At 41.0% G+C, this 23,855-nt stretch overlaps 1 protein-coding gene across 1 annotated transcript in view; it reads right to left on the bottom strand.

Annotated features, from left to right (window-relative positions):
• The window catches only part of LOC139644712 (protein turtle homolog B-like), a 105,608-nt gene that overhangs the window by 55,463 nt on the left and 26,290 nt on the right, over window positions 1–23,855 (bottom strand). The window contains exons 2-3 of the mRNA XM_071520171.1: window positions 22,821–23,012; window positions 11,906–12,052 (exon numbers count right to left, since the gene is read on the bottom strand). Coding sequence (XP_071376272.1) covers window positions 11,906–12,052; window positions 22,821–23,012 — 339 coding nt within the window. The remainder of the gene's footprint in view (window positions 1–11,905; window positions 12,053–22,820; window positions 23,013–23,855) is intronic.

Raw genomic sequence — 23,855 nt, 5'->3', positions numbered from 1 at the left:
TTCTAACATTTTATAGACCAAACAACTGATCGATTAATCGAGAAAATAATCAACAGATTAATCAACAGTGAAAATAATCGTTAGTTGCAGCCCTAATTAACATCTTATCTTACAAACACTCATTTGACAGTAAAGGCTAATACTAAAACAGTGCTGCTCTGATCACATGGTTTAAAATATCACTTCTAGTCTTTTTTTCTAGATGAAAAAAAATGTATTGTTATCTTGGATTTTAAAGACCATATTTTTATATCATAGAATAGGATTGTGGGACATCATCTGTTTTAAAACCATTTCTCTCCACATAGCCTACATAAAGTTAGACATTTTAAGCCCCCTTTTATACCATTTTCTCAAAACTCATTAAGGGGGTCATGGAAGTAGCCCCAGTTTCCTACTTGTATGTTACTTTGCCATTTGTTTGGTTGTAATGTCCTTATGATAAACTCAGAAATATACAACTTTTCCACTTGAAGAAGACAGTTTAAATGCACTTTAAATTGCCTTGAATTTTTTAAAAAGATGGTGCAGAGTGGATGTGGCTAAATATAGCAATTCAGGGTGCTGGATTAGGGCTATGCTTCACTGTCACCGGCAATATTATCCACAAGCAGCAAGTCGGGAAACAGAAAAAACTCAAAAGCATTGAAACATCCCAAACACTGTTCAATATTTTAAACTGAAAGTTAAAGTGCTTTTTTCTAGAAGACATCTAAACCTTGAAGCGCTTGTTACACAGTGGCAAGAGCTCTTGACATTAAGTCCTCATTCCTCCTCTGAGGGACCAGCCAAGTGTACATAACGGCAGGAGACTGGCCAATCAAACAAGTTACCAAGAGACCATTCAATAATGCATGTGTGTAAACCTTTACCTGGCTTTGACTTTGCCGCCTGGTTGGTTTGCACATGGGTAACAACTACAACCAGTGACCACAAATTTAGATTTATAGCAAGAAAGCAAAAGAGTAAATGGAGGCAAAATAGGTAGAGAGGTAGAGAAGTGCAACCCAGCAACAGTGGAGCGCTCAGGCCATCAGGTACCTGATCAAGAAGTAGAGGGAAGACCCATGACGATTGGATTTACCCGATGTTGCCCCACTACTCTCATATCCATTCATATGTGCATGTACATGCCTGCATACACCTGCAGTACATGCTCATGCACACACACACACACACACACACACACACACACAAGCACTGGCCTCATATGTTAAAGGTAAAATCCACCCTACAACACTTTCTCACTGTTATTAAAAAAAAAAAAAAACAGCTATTGGCAATGAACCTTGCATTTCTGGGTTCATTTTGTTGTTCGGTGGTGTATTTTTTATTCCCATGGATAACTGGCTAAACGTAGCTGACGGGACATCATGTTGAAATATTTCAAGTGCAGCTACAATGGAGTTTAAAGTAGTAATCCACAACTTTCTATCTATCTATCTATCTATCTGTGTCTGTTTGTCTGTCTGTCTAAGTAGCCCAAATATTTACTATACATCTAATCCTAATCATCAGTGCACATGTAATAATCAACAACAAAAACAGTAAAGACATTGGTAGGTTGATCATCAAATATATGTATATGCTTCTGTGGTGGAAATATGACCATCTACACTGTATTTCCACTGTGTATTTCTGTGAATTGAATTTTGAGTCTGAATCATATTTCCTAGCAGTAAAGCCCCCAAAATTGATAGAATTTTGGGTTGTCCAATCTGTCCAAAGCTCACTGTACCTGCCACTCTGACAGCTTTTTTTTTTTGCCGCCTATTCCCTCACCCCCCACCCTCTGCCCCTGGTCACGTTGAAGAGTTCCTCCACCTTCCAAATACCAATTTAACCCCTGTGTGTAACCCACAGCTGGAACGCAACAAGTTCAGGCACCTTCTCTGAGGGCTGTCGAGAGGCATTGTCGAAAATACAGAAAATGACTAACTGAAGTAGAAGTAGAGGAGGGTTGAGGGAAAGTGGGGGCATCAAAAAAGTAAATCACAAAACTTTATTACAAAATAACTCCTGGAATACATCAAACATTTTCCTTTAAAGCTACAATATGCAACTTTTAACTTTGAAGCATTCTTCATGCTATGGGTTCCATGCGCTCTGGCTGACACAAGGTCAGAGATACAGACTGATAACGTAATATATCTTATTTGTTTATTGTTATTTTAATGTGATAAAGTTGCATATTGCATCTTTAACAATGTGATGTTTTTGTTCTATTTTATTTTTATCTGCACGTCCTTTGCTGCTCCCTAAAGGACCTTGTGACAAACCTGTGCTGTAAAAATGGCTTTATGAATAAATTTGACTACTAATGTCAAATGCATCAGGATGTTTAAGCGAAGATCATTCTGAATTTAAAGTGGCAATCTGTCGGGAACCAGCAGACAAAAACTGGTGTTCAGCCTAAATCACTGAAATAACTCTTAGGGCTCTTGTCAGGCGCAGTTATTTTTTCTTGCCTGTGCCTGTTTGGTAGTTTGGTGACTCACCGTGGGAGGAGGAGGAGCTTGTAAAGGGAAGGAAAAGAGGTGATTTGATTGGTCTTGATTGAGGCTAGGCCCAACACACCTGCTGATAATGTGTTCCCCCTAATCCAACCCGCTTCAAACTACACCGCAGTTATGCTGGGCGTCTTTTGCCGCAAAATTACCAAAAATCAGTCAACACACTCTGTGCGCCTTTGAGAAACTATTTTAAGGCGTTTCTTCTTTAGTTAGATAGTTGTAGAGAGAGAAAGGAAAGATGGGATGACATTTGACAAAGCTTCCAGTTTCAAACTGACGTACTGTAAATGCATAGGTAGGCTCCTTGGTCCATTGAGCCACAGATTATTACTTTAAGTGTATGTAAAACAACATTTTGAATAATCTTCTCAGGTTCATAGGTACTGATTTGCCAGGGTGTGCCGCATTTTGCAAAACCATTTATTTTTTCAAAAAATCCGCTTTTCCCTAGAGGCTTGCTAGATTATGAGGAGGGATCATCATACAAGACAATTGGCACATCTCCCTAACAAAACAGACCCAAGCCCTGCCTTCTTACTGCCCCATCCCCACTCCACCCCTACCAACTCCACTCCATCCACACACAACAATATGACTGTCAATAGTTCAATACAGATTTTGTTCATTTATAATTCCTGTTTTTTTATATTCTCTGTATAATCACCTTAGGACTGAAGCTGATCTACTTACATGTGTAATCCTGTAGCCTCTCAATCGCTAACATGTCATTCCATCTGCAATCATAAGCCAGGCCATAGTGCTAATTCCACACTCCATGGGGACATGATGGTTTGCCATGCCATAGAGATGATAATGATAAAGGACTGAAATCAGCAGAACCTCTTTTATAGATAATTTATTTCTACTTGTTTAATATTTTGTATTTTGTCTATGTGAGTGGCAGGTGAGCTAGGGGCCAGGGGTTGGTAAAGAGGCCAAGCGTTCCCAAGCTTCCATACCAAATGCAACAATTGCCAGAGGTTACTTTGTCTTCTCTGAGCTGAGAAACTGACAAAAGTTTGCTAAATTGACAGTGCTTGCCGCAAGCAACTGAACACAATTTATTTTTTTATTAAAAACTGCCAGGGGCATATTTGTTTTGACATTTTCATTCAATAATAATAAGAAAAATCTTGTCTCACTCTTTGACATTGCAGGGCTAGAGGAAAATGAGTATTAGGTCTTACTGAGCTGTTTTCTTGATGATAACCTTTCATCCCACATTACAGCACCTTACCGTATATGTGTGGAATATCTGCTGACCGAAGGAAGAATGGCTGAAGTACCTTTCATGGCAGGAGTTTGATAGAAAACTTAAGTCTACCAGGAAATGTTTAGCAGTGGACCCCAAAAGCCATTTTTCTGATGTGGAAAGTCAAAGGCCAGCTGATGAATAGTGCTGTGTCAGGGGAACTGGCAGTGTGTACACTGGGCCTCGCACACATAAGATACTGCTGCCACTTACAATGTCAGGCAGGACTCGCCATCTTAAAATGACTGTCACTCACATAAGGTGACAGTAGAGGAGAAGAAGAAAATGTTGCATGGACATAATGGAACGCTTGAGCAAAGGAAAGAAAATCCTGGACTTCTTTGTCAGGGTGTTTCTGTAGTGGAGTCATAGAGGCGTCTCAATCACATTATGCACAATGATGCATATCAAAGAACTGTGCAAGATGTCTTGCGGGTGAATGTTATGTGAAATGCAAAGCTGTTGACGGATTTGCTTTGATTGTGCCCAAATAACACAAACATTATGCGCAGGGTATTACCCACTGACACAACACATACATTCATTCACACGCATTGTCAGCTCTTTTTTCCTCTCCACTGAGTTTTAATTAATTAACCTGAATTTGAACTGTTCTAAATTACAGCAGCTCCTTGACATTCTCCAGTACCCTTCATTCATATCTTTTCAACTAATAATAAATACGTCCTTGGCGATACACAGTATTACCGTAGTTTGGGATACTGTATAATTTTACATTTACCTCATACAGCTTTAGTTTCATCAAGAATTCTTTATTTTCTCCTTCTTTATTAGTCCTACCACCTCCAATCTTTAGAGGCTTTCATTGCCGTTTATGTAGATTATTTCTCATTGTGACAAGAACATGTTTCTTGTGTTAAATATTTGTTTGGAAAATCTCAAATTAGCTTTTGGATGTGGCAAAAATGGCAGAAAAAAGGTTGATCTGGGGCAAGTTTACCATGTGTGCCAGTACAGTGTGTGCAGGTTAAAACTGATCATGAGTCATACTTAACTGCATGCAAATGTGCAGCCTGGTAATGAGACGTGATTCATAAATTTACCATGGCCGTGATCACCATAACGGGGTCAGATTACCACTGACCTATTCTGAGCAGTGGCATATGTGACAGCCAATGAAATGTTTGTGCTATCTGACTGCTGCCTATTTATCATGCATGTTATTAATGGCCCACATTAAAGACCTGACAGAGCGCTAAAGAAAGCAAAGTTCTCGCCTCCAGAAAGAAGAGGAGGAAGGAAATGTATATATGTATAATGTATGTATGTTCCTAAAGCAATTGATATTGACATCCTTATGTCCTATTACTTGTAAAAAAAAAAAAAAAGGTGTGCAAATTTGTAATATTAAATCATTATTTCAGTGGCACACCATGAACACATAATGCTAGAAGTAAGATCAATTATTCTTTAATTCTTTCTCCAGATAAAAATGGATGAAACATTCCACTGTTGTGACATTGGCGGTGTGGTTTCGGAGATAAACTCCACCTGTCTCTGATTTAATGTGGGTGGATGGTTACTCTCTGACACACAGGTGCTGATCGTTAGTGTTAATTAGCACATTGGAGAAGCATCAAAGAGTGCTACCCAAAGTGATAAGTTCATATTGGCATGCTTTTTGTTATGAAAAAAGTCTGACACGCTACGGCACCTTAATGGGGATGTATTGTGTATCAACAAATATATCCAATGTACTTGGACATTGCAGATGGAGCAGTTGCTTGTATTGTGAGTCTACAGGTCTGCGTGTCTATCACACCCGTTTGTTGCTGCTGGAGACATCACAGCGATAGGGGGCTTTTCTCTCACTGTTGTAAGTACTACAGGAGGTAATATGATTAAATATTTATCTACTGTGACAATAATAAACTTGTTGAGTTTGTGAGCTCACTCTACTCAGCAAGCATACTGTTATTATGGTACATTAAATCATTGATCTGATTCCCCTATGTTGATGCACAGTGACAGATCGGCATATGGTAAAGGTAGATGTTGTGATTCCCTCCCTTGTCCCAACATAAACTCAGTATCACCAGACACACTCTCATTGGCCTGCAGTGACACAGGTTGAGCAAAAAGAGGCTGCTCATACACTGGCGTCAGTGTCAGTACATTTGGCAGTATTTTTACGTTAAAAGTATTTCATAGTCATTCACAGTCACACTGAAATAAATAATGATGCACTGTTCTTGGAGGATCTGTTTTACTAGGCAGATGCATGAAATCAAAGGAGTAAGCCCCTTATCTGATTCTGGCTCATCTCTTTACTTCTCCTTCAGCTATCTAACACATTAGATTCCACTGTGTAAAGTGGAATCTCGAACACAGCATGCCTGTATCAAGTTCAAACAGCCATTATACAGGCATTCAAAGTCTATTGCTGCAAGAAAACCAAATGGCCCAATAGATAAGCTTCTAGTTTTGTGCTGGGGTCACTTATTAATTACAGGGGAATTTGAATTTTGGAGTGAACTATTATTTTAAGCAATAATAGAGAAGGAGTGCTGTACCATGAGATATTATGGTATAGCATGACTTTGAATGTATCATTGCTATTATACAAAGGTTTAATCAACAATTTTATGTTAATATTTGCAAGAGAAATAAACTATAACTTTGATTCAAAGTTAACAAATTTAACTATTACCATGTTATGTGTTAAAGTAATAAGCCCTCTGGCTGTCATGTGCATAAAACAGCTGTGGGGAGTTGTGTTGTGAGTTATTTTCACTGGCAGCGCAGTGGGCTAGCTTGACAACAATGGCTGCAGTTATAAACTTTCCAATACTCTGCTGTGCTTGCTTCTCTGTCCAGAGAGCCCACAGTGACCCACAGTGGCTCTGACAGCAGCGAGAAGGTGACACTGTAGATACACCAACAGGAATACTGATACAGATTTGAATTTATCATCCGTCCGGTCTGGCCTTGACAGCAGTCTAGCCAAGGAGCTGTAACAGCATGGAGTGTCAAGCTACCAATGCAGCCAATGCATCAATACAATGTAAACAAGGCGACTGATACTGATACTTTAGTGATAAGGTCTGAGAACGGGCACTGCTTCGAATGCCTCAGCCAATAACAATGTGCGGACTGGAGTACGTGTTAATACGTAATGACGGAGGATATTTTTATTGCCGTTTCGGACTCTATTACGTGAGATTGTCTCAGAGTAACCCCGATCAGTGAAAACAGCACAGATTTCTGTTTCATGTGGCTTTAAAATTCAAACAACTGGGCTGGGTATGTAATATAGTTTTTATGATGTGTTTGATGCTCTCTGATACAATATACATTTAGCTTTTTTTTGTTTTGTATTGTATTGTTTGGTCTATTGTGTTTTAAATGTGAGACTGAAATTCTGCTTCATGTCAGCATATACTAAGTAAAAAGCATAAAAGCACTGGAGGAACTCTTCATACAGATCAAAATTTGCCCCTGTTGGAGAGAAGCAGATGCAGCTTATTTCTTGCATGGGGCACAAGCACTGGTGAAGGAAGAAAAAAAAAAGAAGCTTTTGACACTCTGAAGATCAAACATGATGGGGGATAAAAGAGAGCTGTTGATGGAGAAAATATTTCACTATCTCCTCAGCATCTGCATGACTGCATGCACTCTCAGTCTCATGCATAGGCAAACTAATGGACCCTATAACAGAAAATGAGCTGATTCAGTCAAACCTATTCTAAGACCCTGATTAAATTTAATTGGATAATTCAACTAAAAAATAAATATTTCATTTTATTAATGCACTTTAGATATTGTGGGTTTCTGGTAATGTCTGAAGGGACTTGAGCTCAGAATCATCTGTTTTAGATTTTTTTTTTTTTTTATGAATATATACAGTAACTTTGGAATAAAAGACATTCAAATACCTGTGCCACCCTTAACCATACCAGTATTTTTGCATGTCTTAGCCCACTTACTGCAATTCACATATACTTTATATTATTACCGACCATTTTCCAAAGAATACCATACAACAGGCTCACTCAATTGTAGGATATCAAAGGTTCATGTAAACAGCTTAATCCAAATAAGACCTTAACCCGAGTATCGCCAACAGCTGGGTGACTCCATGTGTGTAAACATAGCCAGTGAGGAAAATCTCTCTAATTCCATGCTATAGATGCTTTTGACATGAGGACACTGCTCTGCTCAAATATTCACAGCCATGACAATATGTTTCTGTCGTGTTTATTTTGGTCTATTTGGCTATTTATACTCTCAAGGAAGTTCACTTTTAGCAAAGTCAAATGCAAAAATAAGGAAAGTTGTGGGTAAAATGTTCTTTAAAAAGCAATATAATCCTGTTGTTACATTTCAAGATGAGTATAATGTCCTTCGTAGCATAATGCAGCATTTTGTCTTGGGCGCTTTGGAGCTGCATTCTGGACTCTGTTCTTTAATCCTATAGGGGATGAGCAGTGGCCAGTGGTCGTGTGTAATTCTGTTTTTAGACCATGACGGGGGAAGGGGCACAATGACATTTTTATCCCCTTTTCCTCAAAGACCTCAACCTGTGCCGAGAAAGAGGGAGAGGAACACAGAGAGTGCTGCGTGTGCGTGTGCGTGTGTGTGCATGTGCGTGTGTTACGTGTGTGTGCACATGAGTGCCAAACGGAGGATGAGAGAGAGACAAAAAACAGAGAGAAAGACAGAAGGGAAGAAGTAAAGAAGTGGAGTGACAGGGAGAAAGGCAGAGGGACAGAAAGGGAACAGAAGGAGACGGAAAGAAAGCGACACCAAGAAAAAGAGGGAGAGAGAAAGAAAGCGAGGGAGAGAGAGAGAGAGAGGGATTGGAAGGGCTGTTGTGCAGCTTACAGGCACTGCAGAGGTCTGCTGCAGAATAGAGGGATGGGAAGCGGGAGGGGGTGTTGGAGCTATTTTAGGGGGAGCGGTTGAAGACTAACCCTGGGAGATCTGAACCTTGCTTCCTTGGCATCACCTCACATTGGAGAGGGGCCTGAACTGTGTGGGAGAAAGGGGCAACAGCGGGAGTCTAAATCACCTTAGAAGGAAAGAATAAAATAAAAGTGGACAGTAACATCCCAGGGAGGCAGAAACTGGGAAACTGCCCATTGTACTGCGAGGATTTTGAACGATGCTCTTCATTCACAGTGGGTAAAGCATGCAGCTGTATGTGTCGATTCAGCAAAACGGTCCACTCCTTTGCATTTCACGTCTATAGGAACCACCTAGAAAATCTTAGGCCATACCTATAGCACTGGGCTAAGCATTCTGTGAGATACTAGATTATTAGCTAGCGGGCACTACAACATTCCAGCTGCATTCCCTAAGCAACGCCTTTCACTTTGACCTACAACTTTATAATCAGCAATAATGACATCATTCTCACCAGCCCGTCCTCTTTTCCTCCTTCCTTCTAGCAAACTCACACTCCGGCAGGAAGGAGTTTGCGGGCGATAAAAGTTCACAGGAACGAAGCAGAAGTGTCAGTTCGTAGGGGAGAAGCAGGAGCGTGGTATAGCACTCTCTCCCACAATCTATGCATCACTTACTTCCTCAATGCCAGCGACGCTGACGGCTAAAGTGCTCAGACTAATCGCTGACAACCCCCAATGTTTGACAATGATAAGGAGAGGTGGATTGCGAATGGGGGACTATAAATAGAAGCACTGCCTCGAACTTCATCCGGCATCAGTATGCGCCAAGGCCCCGAACCTTGAGGATTCTGTCAAGCGCAAGACGCTCCTTCGGAATATTAGCCAGGCTTCAGAACGTGCGTGCTGAGAGAATCACGTAATCAACGGCCGTTTTTTCGGGTGACATGTAATGGTTAAGTAGTAGGTCTTCTCTGGGACGGTGGGAGTCATGCAGTTGGTCCAGCTACATCATCTAAGGACGTACAACATTGCATCGGTTGGTTCGTGGTAGTTATGTGTTATCTACAACCTTCAAGTCCCGTATTTTCTGCCGAACAGACAGAAATCATTTCTTTATGATAGCTCCAAATTCTAGGCCAGTGATAATTACTTGGCAATTGTCAAGAAATCATCGGTAGCTTGGAATTGTGTGTGTGGGAGGCAGGGGTGGGTGGCTTGACAGGCAAGACTGCAGCATACCTGTTTACTTGTTCACATTAAACACTATAAAAAGATAAAAGTATAATTTCTGTAATCTAAGTTTAATTGAGTTTAATTGAGAAATGTAACACATAGTCACATGTTCTACTATTTTCAGAATGAGCATTGCACTTTAATTGCATTTTAAATGGCACTGTACCACTGCATTCTCAAGAGTTCGTTCTCAGGTTGCCCTTCCATCCCTGCTTTGCCTTTCTCTTCTTAGTGAAAAACTGAAACACGACAAACTCAGCTGCAAATTCGGATGAGAGTTTATCAGATTTTACCACTTGCTCATCACCGAAACTCATTTCCTTGTCAATAGAAGCATGAACAGTGGGCTGTGCAACTTTGTTTTGGGGGAAATCAACAGGGAGGACAAATCGAAGATAAAGATGTACATCTCATTCTTGAAGCTCTGCAGCAGGATCATGTTTCACAACTAGATTGATAACTCAGACCCTCTTGTTCACCTTAGCAGTTTGCCATCTGTTGATTCAATATGTCTGAAAGTACTATATGTATAAAGTATTTGGGAATATGTCTAAATACATATTTTATATTTCATAAGCTTCGGACAGGCTTTTCACCGCCTCACTAGATTGAATGACTGAGAGTCTCATATTAGTCCTTTCACAGTCAACAATAAAATCAGTTTTCTTTTTTTTTTAACCACATCCCTGACCAAAATTGAATTCAATAGTTTGGGACAATTAGCGGACCAGTCGGCTGTGTCCTGTACAACACCCCATCGACAGACGAAATTGACCTGTTATGCCTGTGCCACTAGCTTCTATTAGCGCTGTTTTAACGGATAAAGTGCTGAAAGTTGTGTCTGAAGTGGCAACCAGACTACTAAGGGACGGCGGAGAGGCGACAGACAGGGAGACAGACAGATAGGCAGAGATGGAGAAAACAGAAAAGAGGCAGAGGACGCTGCCCGAGGCCTTTAAGGCACTTGGCGTTTCTCCAGAGCCGGGAGAGGGAGGAGGCGCGAGGCGAAGTCAAACAGAACAAGAACAACACTGATGAAACTGAGCTAATGTGCTGTGACCGCGAGGGGGGTGGGGCGGGGGTTTGGAGGGGGGGGGGGGGGGGGTACGGGACCGTGTCTGGTGTGTCTGTTACCACGGCAACAAGCGTCACTGTATGTTGTCTGATTAAGTGACTCGATGAATGCTTGAGCTGCCGAGTGAGTGCGAGGATATTCTTAGTGTGTGCTTCTGTGACAGACTTAAGTCCCATGAGTGTTTTGTGCTTGTGTTCGGTACATTTTTTACATTTTGGGTGTTTAACCGGCGCTCTTCTCCAGAGTGGCTTTCAGTGAGGCAGCAGTTAGGGGTGCAGTGTCTTGCTCAAGGACACTTTGACACAGCACGTGGCTGTGGTGGAGATTGAACCTGTGACCTTCGGGTTACTGTATATGTATAAGTGTGTGTGTGCGTGTGCGTGTGCGTGTGTGTGTGTGTGTATGTGTGTGTGTGTATCAGGGTTCAACTGCTGTGGGATTTTGAAGGGCAATACCAGTATCACTATTTTTTGGATTGAAGCCATTGAAAAATAGGCATAATTTGTGCTTTGTTCTTTGAGTTTAAATTTGACAATTTGCATGCCAAAAACAATCCCCAAAATAACACGTATTCACTTTCACTTTCATTTCTGTTGTTGTAATGTTGTAATAATAATAATAATACCTCTGTGGAATTTGATCAAAATGTTGCATTAGAATCAAAGGTTTTTGCATAGACAACCAGTGATCAATTATACAATAAATATGTGATCAAACAAACTGCATCATATCCATCATATCAGAGCCTTGATACTGACAGGCAGGTATTTCTACTAAAAGGCCAATATCAACCTGATATATCAACAAACCGATATACCAGTCTAACCATAGCGTATATGTGTGTGTGTGTGTGTGTGTTTCTACACCAGTGTTTTAGCATCTTCTGCATCTTGTAAGTGCATCTTTACACAAGTCTGTTGTCTGTCTTGAGCCATTTGAACGACTGCATGCTCACGGTCCTTACCGTTGACGGTTAGATGCACCCAGCTGCCGTTGTGGAAGGTGTCATACTGCTGCTCCAGCATCAACACCTTGCACTCATACCAGCCCTGGTCGTCCGAACGCACCTTCTCTATCCGCAGGGAGGACTTGCCGTGCAGACTGGCCCGGCCTGGCCGAGGGAGACAGGGATGAAATGTCGGAAGAGAGGAACAGAGGGAGGTGAGAGGGATGGGTGGATTGAATTCAATGAAGGAATGAAGGGAAGGAAGGAAGGAATAGAGAGAGGAGAAAAGCTGTTAGGGGAAAATCCATCTTAAAACAGATATAGCTTGTATATGTGCTGTATATATCTCCCTGGAATATTACCCTTCACATTGCAACAAGGCCTACAATATCAGTCTCCTCTTTACTGTCAATGAGACAGTTCATTTGATGCCATCACACACTAGAGTCTTGACTCCTATTTTTCTAACATGGGTGAGCCAAGCTGTGGTGTGTTAGTTTAGAGGTGTCAGCGTAACATCTCTGATCCTGCGTGATACAGCCCTGTGGTGTAAACTCACTACTAATTTCAAATATCGCTGCTTTGACATTTAAAGTGAACTGGATAAGACAGTGCTCATACAGCATACTCGGCCACGTGGTGCTGCTGAGCGGACTGTTTGCGGTTCACGCAAGGCTGACATGATGAACGTGAAGTGTTTACCAGTGGTCAGTGACCTTTGTCAAAGCTGTCTCAAGTCATCGGGAGCATCATTTTCTGTTAAATGTTTGGCAAAATGGATTTTGTTTTCAAAAATGATTTCCACTTATGAGTTTGACATTTTAGCAATGAAGATGACCAATATGACGTGAAAGGGACCTTTTTCTAAATGAAAACACTACGGTGAACCCGGATACCAAATGCAGCTGTACATGCACAGTGAAATCTGTCACTTAAGCGTCACTGCCGGGTTGTCCTCTCCTCCACAGCCATGTGTGTGGCGGTCTATTTTGGAGATGCACTGAGGCAAGGAGAGGTCATTACTCCCTGTGAGGAGTAGGAAGTGGCCAACATGACAACAGAGAGCCCTTGGGGTCATCCACGAGTCACAATCCATCATAACAGATACTGCGTTTTGACTTGGTGAGTACAGAGTCAGGAATAGCTGCTTTTTACTTTTACAGATCAAAAGCTGAAAGAGGGGGATTGATGATGTTGCTCCAGGCAATCTGGCAACTGGATCATAACAGATGGCGGCTGGCAATATGGGCTAAACAAAGGGCTTTCAGGGAGCACACGCCGGCTCAAAACGTCAGCATTATCAAAGCCCAGCTATCCCTCATTAATCCCCCCCCTCTCCCCTATACTCTCCACTTAGTGAGTATTCCTGACTAATTTTTTGTTTGGCTTCCTAAATCCCTTCTGCGCCATGACACACCAGGTAAATATATCAGCTGCATTGCCGGCTGTCTCGGTGAGTTAAGGTAGAGAGTCAAAAAAATGTTTGTTCCCTAGCATGTGTATGTGTGTGTGCGTGCGTGCATGTGTCCTGGTCGGGCTATTTATATATCAGATTATATTTGTACAGCTTCCAACCATGTCTGTCTACACTCTTGGCTGACTGGAAGGAAGAGAGAGAGAGAGAGAGAGAGAGAGAGAGAGAGAGAGAGAGAGAGAGAGAGAGAGAGAGAGAGAGAGAGAGAGAGAGAGAGAGAGAGAGAGAGAGAGAGAGAGAGAGAGAGAGAGAGAGAGAGAGAGAGATGACTGAGCGTGTGCACATGAGCATGTGTGTCTATGTGTATATGGGTCCCTAACTGCTCCTGCATTTGTTCATACCTGTTTATTTTCCTATTGCATTTCTCTGTGTGTCTGAGTGTAAACAGTCTGTCCAGTTTACTAGACACTCCTCTTGAGCTGATGTGTTCATGTGTATATGCCAAAGAAATCATGGGAAATCATGCATGAGCGTGTCTGTGCACACAAAGAGCACAATTCCCACCTTCACTGACTGTAAGTAGCATAGCAGCGCTTCATTTTTACACATGCACCTCTCATTGTGCACTACAACCGTGGAACTACACAGAAGTCTCCAGGGAGAGTTTTTGTGAATTTTGCAAATTTGACTTGACTGAAGCCACTCAAAATCCCTTCAGACTGTGTGCATTTAGAATAGTTTGAAGAGGTGTGCAGTGTCATGTTAGATAATTTGTGCAAAGTGCTGGAGAGCCCTAGTGTGGAAACAAAGTATTTCTCCTTTGCATATACTGTAATTCTCTGCACTTTGCTCTGTGCATAATAATCAATGACAGGCCATGGTGTATAACTGGACAAACTTGTCAAAGTTATCTTGTACAGTAACAACATGCAGCTTAAATGGATGACCAATGGATGGCACTTGTTTCTTGTGAGAGGAGGCCTCAAGAAGGGGATTTAATTTGAGCCGACTGAAAAACAGCTTTGAGGTAAATAAAATTAGGTTGGTGTTTGAGGAGAGGAGTTGCCATGGTCGATCTACAGAAGTTATTCACATCGCACCACAATAATTTGTAGACACACCAGTGCGCCCAAATTTACAGGTTGCATTATTTCAATTTTGGGTGCATTTGCAACCAGAATAGTCTCACTTGATGGGGAAGGCCCCATCATCGATATAATTGCAGCCTCTCTGTGTTCCACATAGTATTCTATTCACCCTCCATCTATGTGTTGCGTCATTGTACTTCATCATTTCCCCTACTGTTCACCCTCCAGTTCCCCCTTGGAAGTCCCCTCAAATCTGCATCCTAATTAGGTTCTTGACCAGCTAACCCCCATTCACAACTATCTGATTTTATTTGATCCGTCTAATCTGCCCGCCGAATCTGTTGAGAAGACCCCTCCTAACGCTAATATGGTTAGTAGCACACCACTGCATGATTGAATGCTTGAGAAAATAAAAAAAAAAAGATTAACACAAACGCACTTCAAAGTAATTTGTGTATCAGTGTTGCACGTATTGTCTTCTAGTTGTGAATAACAAGCCTTGCGGATCCCTCTCATTTCACACGCAATGTCTCACAAAGCTTCCACTGGCTTTGGTCTAATTCTGTATGGTGTAGTACAGGATTTGCCATATACTTTTCTTCTCTGTCTTAATTTGTTACTCACAACGTGTTACACGCTTCAAATGCACAGGACAACAGACCGGGCTGACTACATAATGGAATTGCTTTAAGGGAAACCCCGCCGTAACACATTTGGTCCATTTAGAAGAGAATGAAGCTGTCATGCAGATGGCTTGTAGAGCTGAGCAGAGTGTATTCTCATCAAAACCGTCTTTCTAGCAGCCTTTTGGATTGCAGGCAAGGATGATGTCATTATGATGCAATCCAGCCCATACAGATTATCTGTTGAAACTACAGCAAGAAAAGGGAAGCCACTGTGGAGCTTAAGTCACAGTTACTTGTAGTCCTTCCTTATTCATAATTCATAATTTCACTCAATGAATGTCTCTTGATAGAATTGGCCAATTAGGCCCATTCTTTCCCTCTTATACTCTGTGGGGCAGTGACAATATGCCACGTTGTTGTTAAGCCCTGCAGACGAATTTCTTTTTAAAGATTTTAATTACACACAATTCACTGGCATGGTTATCTCTGTGGTTACACACATAAATGCTCTGGGGAAGAGCCCCAATTTTTCAGGGGCCCCCAACCAGAGTTGGGTGGTTAAATGTTGCTCATGTATTACTGTAATATTATTACTTTTCCCAGTAACAAGTGGAACAAATAACTATTTAAATTTTGGTAATAAAATTACAGCTAACAATCCAAAAATAAGTTGTACCTTTGATATTGCCGTCCTCTAAATATCAAATCCAAGCTGAATAATTCAAAAACTGTGCCACCTTCATCACCCGATTTGCTTTCCTCATAATTAGATGAGAAATGGCAGAAAAGTTGACTTTCTCTGAGAGGAAGCATTTCTAATCCCTTTACTTTTATTTGAATAGGATGACAACATTGGCCATCAATGTAATTTGGTTTCCCTGATCATTTAAAGTTGAGTTATGCTGATTGTTCTGCTTGGCAGCAGTGCTGGCAAGCATGTAGGGATGTATTCAACAGTAAGTGACTGTAGGATTTTGATCAAGCCTTTGTTGTACTGTGTATGTCCAAACTGACTGTACCCCCTACTGTATACTGCAGAAGGCGCTGATTGACTACTTGAGGATTATACCATCAGTGAGATAGCGCCCCATGTAACTGTGAATAAGGGCTATACAAATAAACTTGACTTGACTTGCTGAAGTTGCAATCTCCTATTCTGGGGGGTTTACCGGAAAAGTAATGTAAAAAATTACTGCTCCCATGTGAAGTAATAACATTACTTTTGAAATGAGTAGTAGTGTATTATTGTTTACAAGTAACAAGTCTAACACTGGTGGCTACTGGCCACCACATAATTTCACTGAATTTCAGCTTTTTAATTGTTGCTTCCATTACCTAGGACAACATGGACTGTATTACTGAGCATTTACTATGGTTTGCAATAGTGAAATGAGAGAAGAACATATCCTGACCCTTAACAGTACTGTCAACTCTATATAGAACAAAACGAAAACAGGGAAAAGATGACTGTAACAGTATCCAGGATTATTTCTGGGGATCAGGGTACATTTCCTGGATCAGATGTATTTTGTCATACAAAATATATGGAAGAAAGTCCTGCACACATAAAATAATCTCCACTCCGTCAGTCTCAAGACAAATTTTGTATGCATAACATTCAACTGTGCATATACAGTAGGGATGGGTCATAAAAAACAAATACTTGATTATTCGTCCATGGGAATCAATGTTGACTTTAATGATTTAGCTGTTCACGTGTTTTTTTAAATATTAAGCTACATCATTAAAATAATGTTAAAAAAAAAAAACACTTCACGCTCTCTTTTGCCGTCTTTTGTACTCATTCTCCGGTAACGGCTTTCAGTAGCAATTAAGTAATTATCAAACCACACAAAAAGCCCAGCGTGGGCAAGCTTCATGAAAGTCAAGGGCAATCTTGTTCAATGAAAGGTAAATGGAACAAAGTTATTGTACCTCCACAACAGCAATGCTCATCTCAAAAGGCATCCAGCTATTTCTATAAGTGAGGAAGACAGACCTAGCCAAACTAGCATGACAACATTTGTGCAAGCTGCCCTCATTGCCACCATAATTGCTAAATATATGCAACCAATCAGTACTGCAGAGAACAGAAAGTGATGTGATTGTTTTAGTCCATAATCTGCTTTAGCCTTTATAAATTTCAAGCATACACCAAATAGTTGAATATTCGTTTAGACCGCACACTGAATAATCGACCATGAGAAAATGGATTTATACTAATCCCTAATATTTACATATATTTACCATTACTCCATTGCCACCACCTGTGATTTGGTGAGTCTACAAAAATAGATCACAGGAAGAGCGTAGCAGAATTCTTAAAATGAGTGGTATCCCCATTTAAATCCCTGTTTTATTCACAGTTCCGATGCATAACATTGCCTGGTCTGAGTCGTGCCCATAGAGCGCTGTGGTAAGTGAACAGTACATTACGCCTAAGGCAGCAATAGCAGCAGTCAGCAGGACTTTCTTCACTAAACTAATTATGACAAGTCCAGCTGTTCCTCCAATCTAGTTGCATTCAGTCAGCCTAACCCCACTTCTCCTCTCTTCTATCAACTTCCCGCTGTCAACAAATGGCGGTCTGTCACAGCGCTCCACTCCTCATGATTGGCATTAACTGTGATAACATAAGAGGACTCGCCTTGGGTCCAAAATGTTTGGCTTCCAATCAAGTTGCTTTTGCTCTTGAGTTGACTCTTGAGTTGACTAGTGCGGATGCTCCTCAAAGGCGTTGCTCATGATATAGTTTGCATACCCTATACTTCACTTTTAATTGAAGTATGAAAGATAAAATACACGATGAAGCGCAATTGTTTCTATTCTATAAAGATCAATCTTCAGCTGAGTCTAGAGCAATCTGAGCCCAAAGCCTTCCGCGTAACTCTGACAGAAGAATGGCAAAGCAGATTTACGAGCTTTGGGGAATGTCTGCAGGGGCAGGTCGATTTAAAATGTCACCATTCTTTTGGGCCAGCCTGGAGATCCTACGTGATGATAGGAGAAACTTGGCAATGTAATCTGGGCCCTCTTCCTGCAGCATATTTCTTTCTTTCTCTCTCCCTGCATTTCCACATTCATCTTCAATTTCCCTTGCTCTCTTCCTGCCTGGCTATCACTTTCTCTCCACCTCTCCCCCGCAACTCTTTTTCATATTAATTTTCCATTTCCTTTGTCTGCCTCTTTTCCTCCCACTGACGTTCTCTCCCTCTTCCTCCCTCTCAAAAAAAGAGACAAAGAGTCGGTTGAGACCAAGGGCAGACGGGTATCTAGGAAACAGTGCCCCTGTGGTTGGCTCGACACATCAGCCCCAGACATCAACCCAATCTAAAGTGTGCACAATGTAAGTCATTATATAGATGGGGGCGCAAATTAGCCCAGCAGCCTTGACCTTAACCTCTAACTTCCATGATGCAATATCACGGTTACACTGAACCGCACTGGGAGGTTGGTGTCAGTTTGCGGTTGGCAATAGAACTTTGGAAATTCCAGTGGTGCAAATTGAAACAAAGAGCTGCCTCTTAGCCTGTTGTACTGCAGGGAATAACTGGCTCAAGCTTAAAGCCAGTGCTGTCTCACTTAGAACTGGCAAATGTAAAATATAGCAGGTTGTGAGTGCAAATGGAATCTTAAAACAGCACAAAGAGAAAGATGAGGTGGACTCCATAAAAAGTCTCTGATCTTTAAGTATTGTGTGTATATCAGATGAAAATAGACATCATGCATATCATATTTTCCTGTAATTATATCTAAAGCCATAGAAATGATGATATTTAATGCCTTTATATCATGTCACAGATGACTAACTTGTATCTTATCTGCCAATGTTTGATTGATAGAAAACATAATTTACTAGAATTAAACAGTGTCTCAGAGGAAGCTAGAGCATCTGCTCAGCTTCGTCTGTGGGTTGCAATGGGCATGGATCTTACTGTACTCATGGGCCCAACTCAAGTATCCAAATCAATAGTGAATTTGCAAAAACATCCCTAAAGCTGAGGGGTGAAGCTCGCCAGTAATACATTGGGCTGCAAAAAAATGGATTTGCAACTATTCAAATGATACAAGTGGACTGTCAGATAAGCAGACAACCCCAACTAATCACACTTGTAAGTTAAATATGTCAGGTTTGTAGTTAGGACCCAAAAGCGGAACACACCAGGCAGAGGCAGGGGTAAAAGTCCAAATCCAAGTCAGAACCAGATAATTCAAACAATACAGGCAACAGTACAAAAACAGTGAGCTGAGACAGAATCCAGTAGGCAGGTAAAAGGTCATAACAAGTTATGGGCTAGAGAAAACCAGGAAACAGGCTGGAACGACACACAGGAGAAAACACTGGGACGAACTGGCAAAGACTGACATGGTATATATACATCTAGCTAACGATAAGTGGAGACAGGTGTGCTTTGATGGGCTGGCAGAAGATTGGCTGGTAGATGATGCAGAGGAGGCGGAGACAAGGTGGAACAGGAAAGAGCGGGAAACAGGTAAACCGATCAAAGCAATCTGAACTGAATATGCATAATAAATTATTAAATCATGAAATAAACATGTTGTCCTAACTTTGAGGTCTCAGGGTGTAACCATCCTGTCTCTACTATACACGTTTTGTTGGTTCATGGTACCTTCCCAGACTTAGTGGTTTGCTTGTTCCCTTCATCAGGGAATCTGGGTTACATACGTAATCTACTGCTCTGTTTTGTTGTGGCTGTCAGCCTGTAACCCTAACCATAGCTCCCCAGAGTGAGCTGGCTTTCCCGGCAGGTTTTGGTGCTCACTGATCAAATCAGGGGAAGACAAAGCGTGTGCAGATGCTAAAAGATTGTACTAAGCTTCTGTATTTTTGCCACAATCTCCCAGTCAGTGAGACTATTTTTCTTCTTGCTGCAGCAGGCACTTGGGATAAGACGTGTAAAGGACACTTTTAAAAGAAACCCTTTCCCTTATCTGATGCAGACTGCAGCCAATCAATCAAGTGGCTCCTTAACAGATATTGACTACTGGAGACTAGCATGTTAATGGTATATTGCCTCTAATTGGAATAAGCGTTTTTACAAGATTTGAATGTTATCAGATATTGTTAAATTTTATCGCAAAATACCTTTCATGGCTTGGGCCCTAATTTGTGCAGTTTATTTATACAGGCTTTTGGAGAAACAGCAATAGCATTGTGCCATTTGTTGAATTTTCTACAAGGTGTATTTTACACAAGGGGATATGGCAGAAGACACTATAAGAGAAGATCCCTGCTATACATTAATTACATTTTTAGAGACTGAGATTGATTCATCGAAGTTGAAAAAAGTATTTCTACAGAACAAACTTGAAAACAGTGGCAAAGTGTCACCCGTTACCCTGGGCCTTTGGTGATACCAAACTTGACACAAAACTGTCTAAGAAAATAACCAGCATTTTAGTCCTATCAATCACATATACTGTGCATATTATATCCAAAAAATACCTTGTAATCACAGCATTCGAGCACCAGATTATAGAGAAAGTGGTACACAGGCACATGACATATAAACAACACATCCAACAACATACAAGGTAACTGGAGAAAGCACGGCAGAGCCAAGGTCAAAAGCTAACTGCCCCATTAGCCCTGGGTTACCTTGGCTCTAAACTCTGAGCTAACAAGCATTTAACACAGGCTAACTCCAAAGTGGCTTGTCCCAAAATTCAAGCCGCAGGTTGTATGAGCCTGTTCTGCAGCAGAATTAGCCCTAATTTCTTGGGATTATCCCCAGAGAATCCAGTAAACCCAGGACTAACTGTTGCCAGTGGGAATTGAGTTTAGAACTGAGGAAGACAATGTTGTTATATTTATGTTGTCAAATCATATGCTTTCTTTGACCCAACACTGTGCTCATGTTTTTGTGGAAGCTACAGTCTGACAGGATATGTGAAAAGAGCTTTTTTGTCATTATTTTCCATTAGCCATTCAGGTAACATGGTGATACCTGCCAACCCTTCTAAAGCTAAGGTATTTGTGTGATGGCGATTGGTGGCAATTTCTAAAAGCCTACATGGAACAAAGTGTAAGATGGAGCTGAAATTGTATCTTCTATCATTGTCATTAAAGGATAATTCTGGTTATTTCCAGGTCTTATTTTCCTAGTATTTTCCTAGTTTTTCCTAAATTCATCATTTACTTTGCCAGGAGCACTGCTGTCCAATACACACTCAAGGGCCAAAGAATGTTCCGTTGAACCCAAAAAGCGAATAAAACATGTCTGTTCAACACAATAACACTCACACTGCAGTTACACATATCTTAAAATAGCTGCGATTGAATGACATTTCAGTAACAATAGTCCATTTGATACTTTTTTTGCATTTTTCGCACTTCCTTGTTTACTTGTCTTGCTGCTGGTCATCTGCCCTGTTCAGGTCTTATCAGAAGTAACAACAGGATTTCATTGCTTCAGCTTGAAATTTGTATGTTTGTATTTTGGGGTTCAACTGTTGGAGCTTCCTTTGGCGCTGGAGTGTGTATTGGAGAGCAACGGTACCAGGAAACTGAAGCTATGTCAAGCTGTACAGTCAAGTAAGTGACAAAAATTTGAACATAAACCAATCATGATGGCAAAAACTAGGAAAATAAGGCCCAGCTTGAAAATAACCAGAATTATCCTTTAAATTATTACTGTAACTGAAATTATATTGCCCTAGGAAGTAAAAGAAGAAAGGAAGTAAAACTTTGGGTTATCCAAAACTAATACACAAAAATATTACTTGCGCCGTCGTCTCATTACTCATACTTGCGGCATTTTTACATTGGGGAAATTTATTTATTTAATTTGCGATGGCAGAATGAATGCATGATAAACACATACCAGAAGGTGGGATTATCCCTAAAATTTAACGATCAGTGGAAGGAAAATCAGAAGCAGAGGAGGGAAAATCCCTTTCATCCCCCCGGCAAACCTCACCTTGAGCATAACACAGAAAACAATCCAAGGTGGAAGAAGGAAACGTCAGCTCATTGTAGCTGTCTAAATTAGTCACTAAATATATTGATAACAGTCTACATTGGTAAGCACACCATTGATATATGATTGACAAAAAAAGTAATTGGTTTTGTGCCGAAGTTGATGGTATACAGTCCAAAGTTAATGTGTGCAAACATCTTCGTTTGGATCCCTTTCACCAAAGAGGATAAAGCAAACAGAAAGTGGAAAGAGTGTCACTCCAAGACTTGCAAAAAATGTATTCCATGAATCAAGAAGTATAGACATTGACTGACCCACTTTGGTCATCAGGCCAGCACATTATCTTTGGGCAGAGACAGATGTGTGAATCAACATGGAGCTGCAGATCGCAAGACGGGGAAGTTTTTCCTCTTTGAATACATTAACTGGAATACATCGATCTCTTTGAATGTATGCCTACAAATCATGTTAAGCACTGAAAATAAATCCTTAAACGAATGTGTGATTTTCATTGTGATAAGGGGAAAATGCTAAGGTATTCAAAGACAAATCTTACGAAAGGTTTAGCTGAACACTGATTTTAACTACTTCATGTACTTTCCCCCAAATGGCCACTAAATATGTGATTGTTTTTACTGACCAATAAAATATTGAAAAAGTTATAATGTGATAATTTTGGACAGAAAACATCACATTCCTTTCTCCTTAACGTAACACATTGATTCCAATAGTGTCATGACATTATCTTTCCAACCGTTTAGAACTGCAGTAATTTCATATGGTAAATAAAACAGATAGCTTGTCTCTAGAAAGAAAGGCATATTTAAGGGAGCGGTCTGAATGAGATTGCATTCTCCATCTTACCGGCGTATTCCGGGTCCACGTGAGGAGGGTAGAAGCGGAAGTTGATGAAGAAGGGGATGGGCATGCCATACTTGAACCACTCCACCACGTAGGGCTGGCCGTTCAGGGGGTGGGACACGTCGCATCCCAGGATGACGTTCTCTCCTGCACGTGCCGTCACAAACTGGGGCTCCTCTCGCACTCCGTGGGCACCTGGGGTAACGGTACGGAGCGGTCAGGCTGACAAATACCAATGGAAATCTGGGCCACAAGGTAACGATGTTAAGTGTCCACTAAACTAAAGACATGTCTCAGCATATTATTTACTTAGGGTTTGTTGACGGAGTACAACTGCTATTTCGCAGCATCGTCCTGGGGCACACGATTCACAGAATTGCATTTAAATTTAACGTTTACATTTGGCTGATGCTCTTATCCAGAGAGATTTAAATTGAGGGCAACCTTAGAATAAGCTTCAATTCCTAGATCATCACCCTTACAAGTAACCACAAAACAGAGTGTGGTCAGGGCCTTAGTGCCCTTACAATATTCCTGTGACCATAGAACAATCATGTAAGAACGAGTGCTAGTAAAGAAACAGAATAAGAGTTGAATAAGAGACACACAGGAGAGATTGTATTAAGAGAGAGTAAGTAGAGTGAATATGGAAGGGAAATTACTGCTTACTTTTGTTTTATTATTACTGTAGGGTATATTAGAATTACTACCAGTACAACCACAGTCTTCTACTGCTGTCCAGTGAGCAGCTCCACTGGAGCAGTTAGGACTTAAGTGCCTTGCTCAAGGGCCCTTGACAGTAGTCTAGTTGTTGAGGGAGGAGAGATTGTCTCTTTTGAACTTCCCTTCTCCATATTTTTTGAGTCGGGGTTGGAGTTCCAACCCTCGCCCTTCCATTCACAAGCATGCTTGTCTAACCTTCAGGCTATCGTAAACACTTTAGGTCTCTGGTAGGGCGATTTCACCAGCTCCACTGAAATGCCACCATACGCCTTAAAGATGGTTCAGCTTAGAAAAAATACTGCAAAAGGGTCGCTA

This window comes from Centroberyx affinis, unplaced genomic scaffold, assembly GCF_046629955.1.
Source record: "Centroberyx affinis isolate AG114_WGS23_722 - 3 ecotype Tasmania unplaced genomic scaffold, CSIRO-AGI_Caff_v1 ptg000776l_1, whole genome shotgun sequence".
NCBI classification, from domain to species: domain Eukaryota; kingdom Metazoa; phylum Chordata; class Actinopteri; order Beryciformes; family Berycidae; genus Centroberyx; species Centroberyx affinis.
This window is presented reverse-complemented; position numbering and strand designations above follow the sequence as displayed.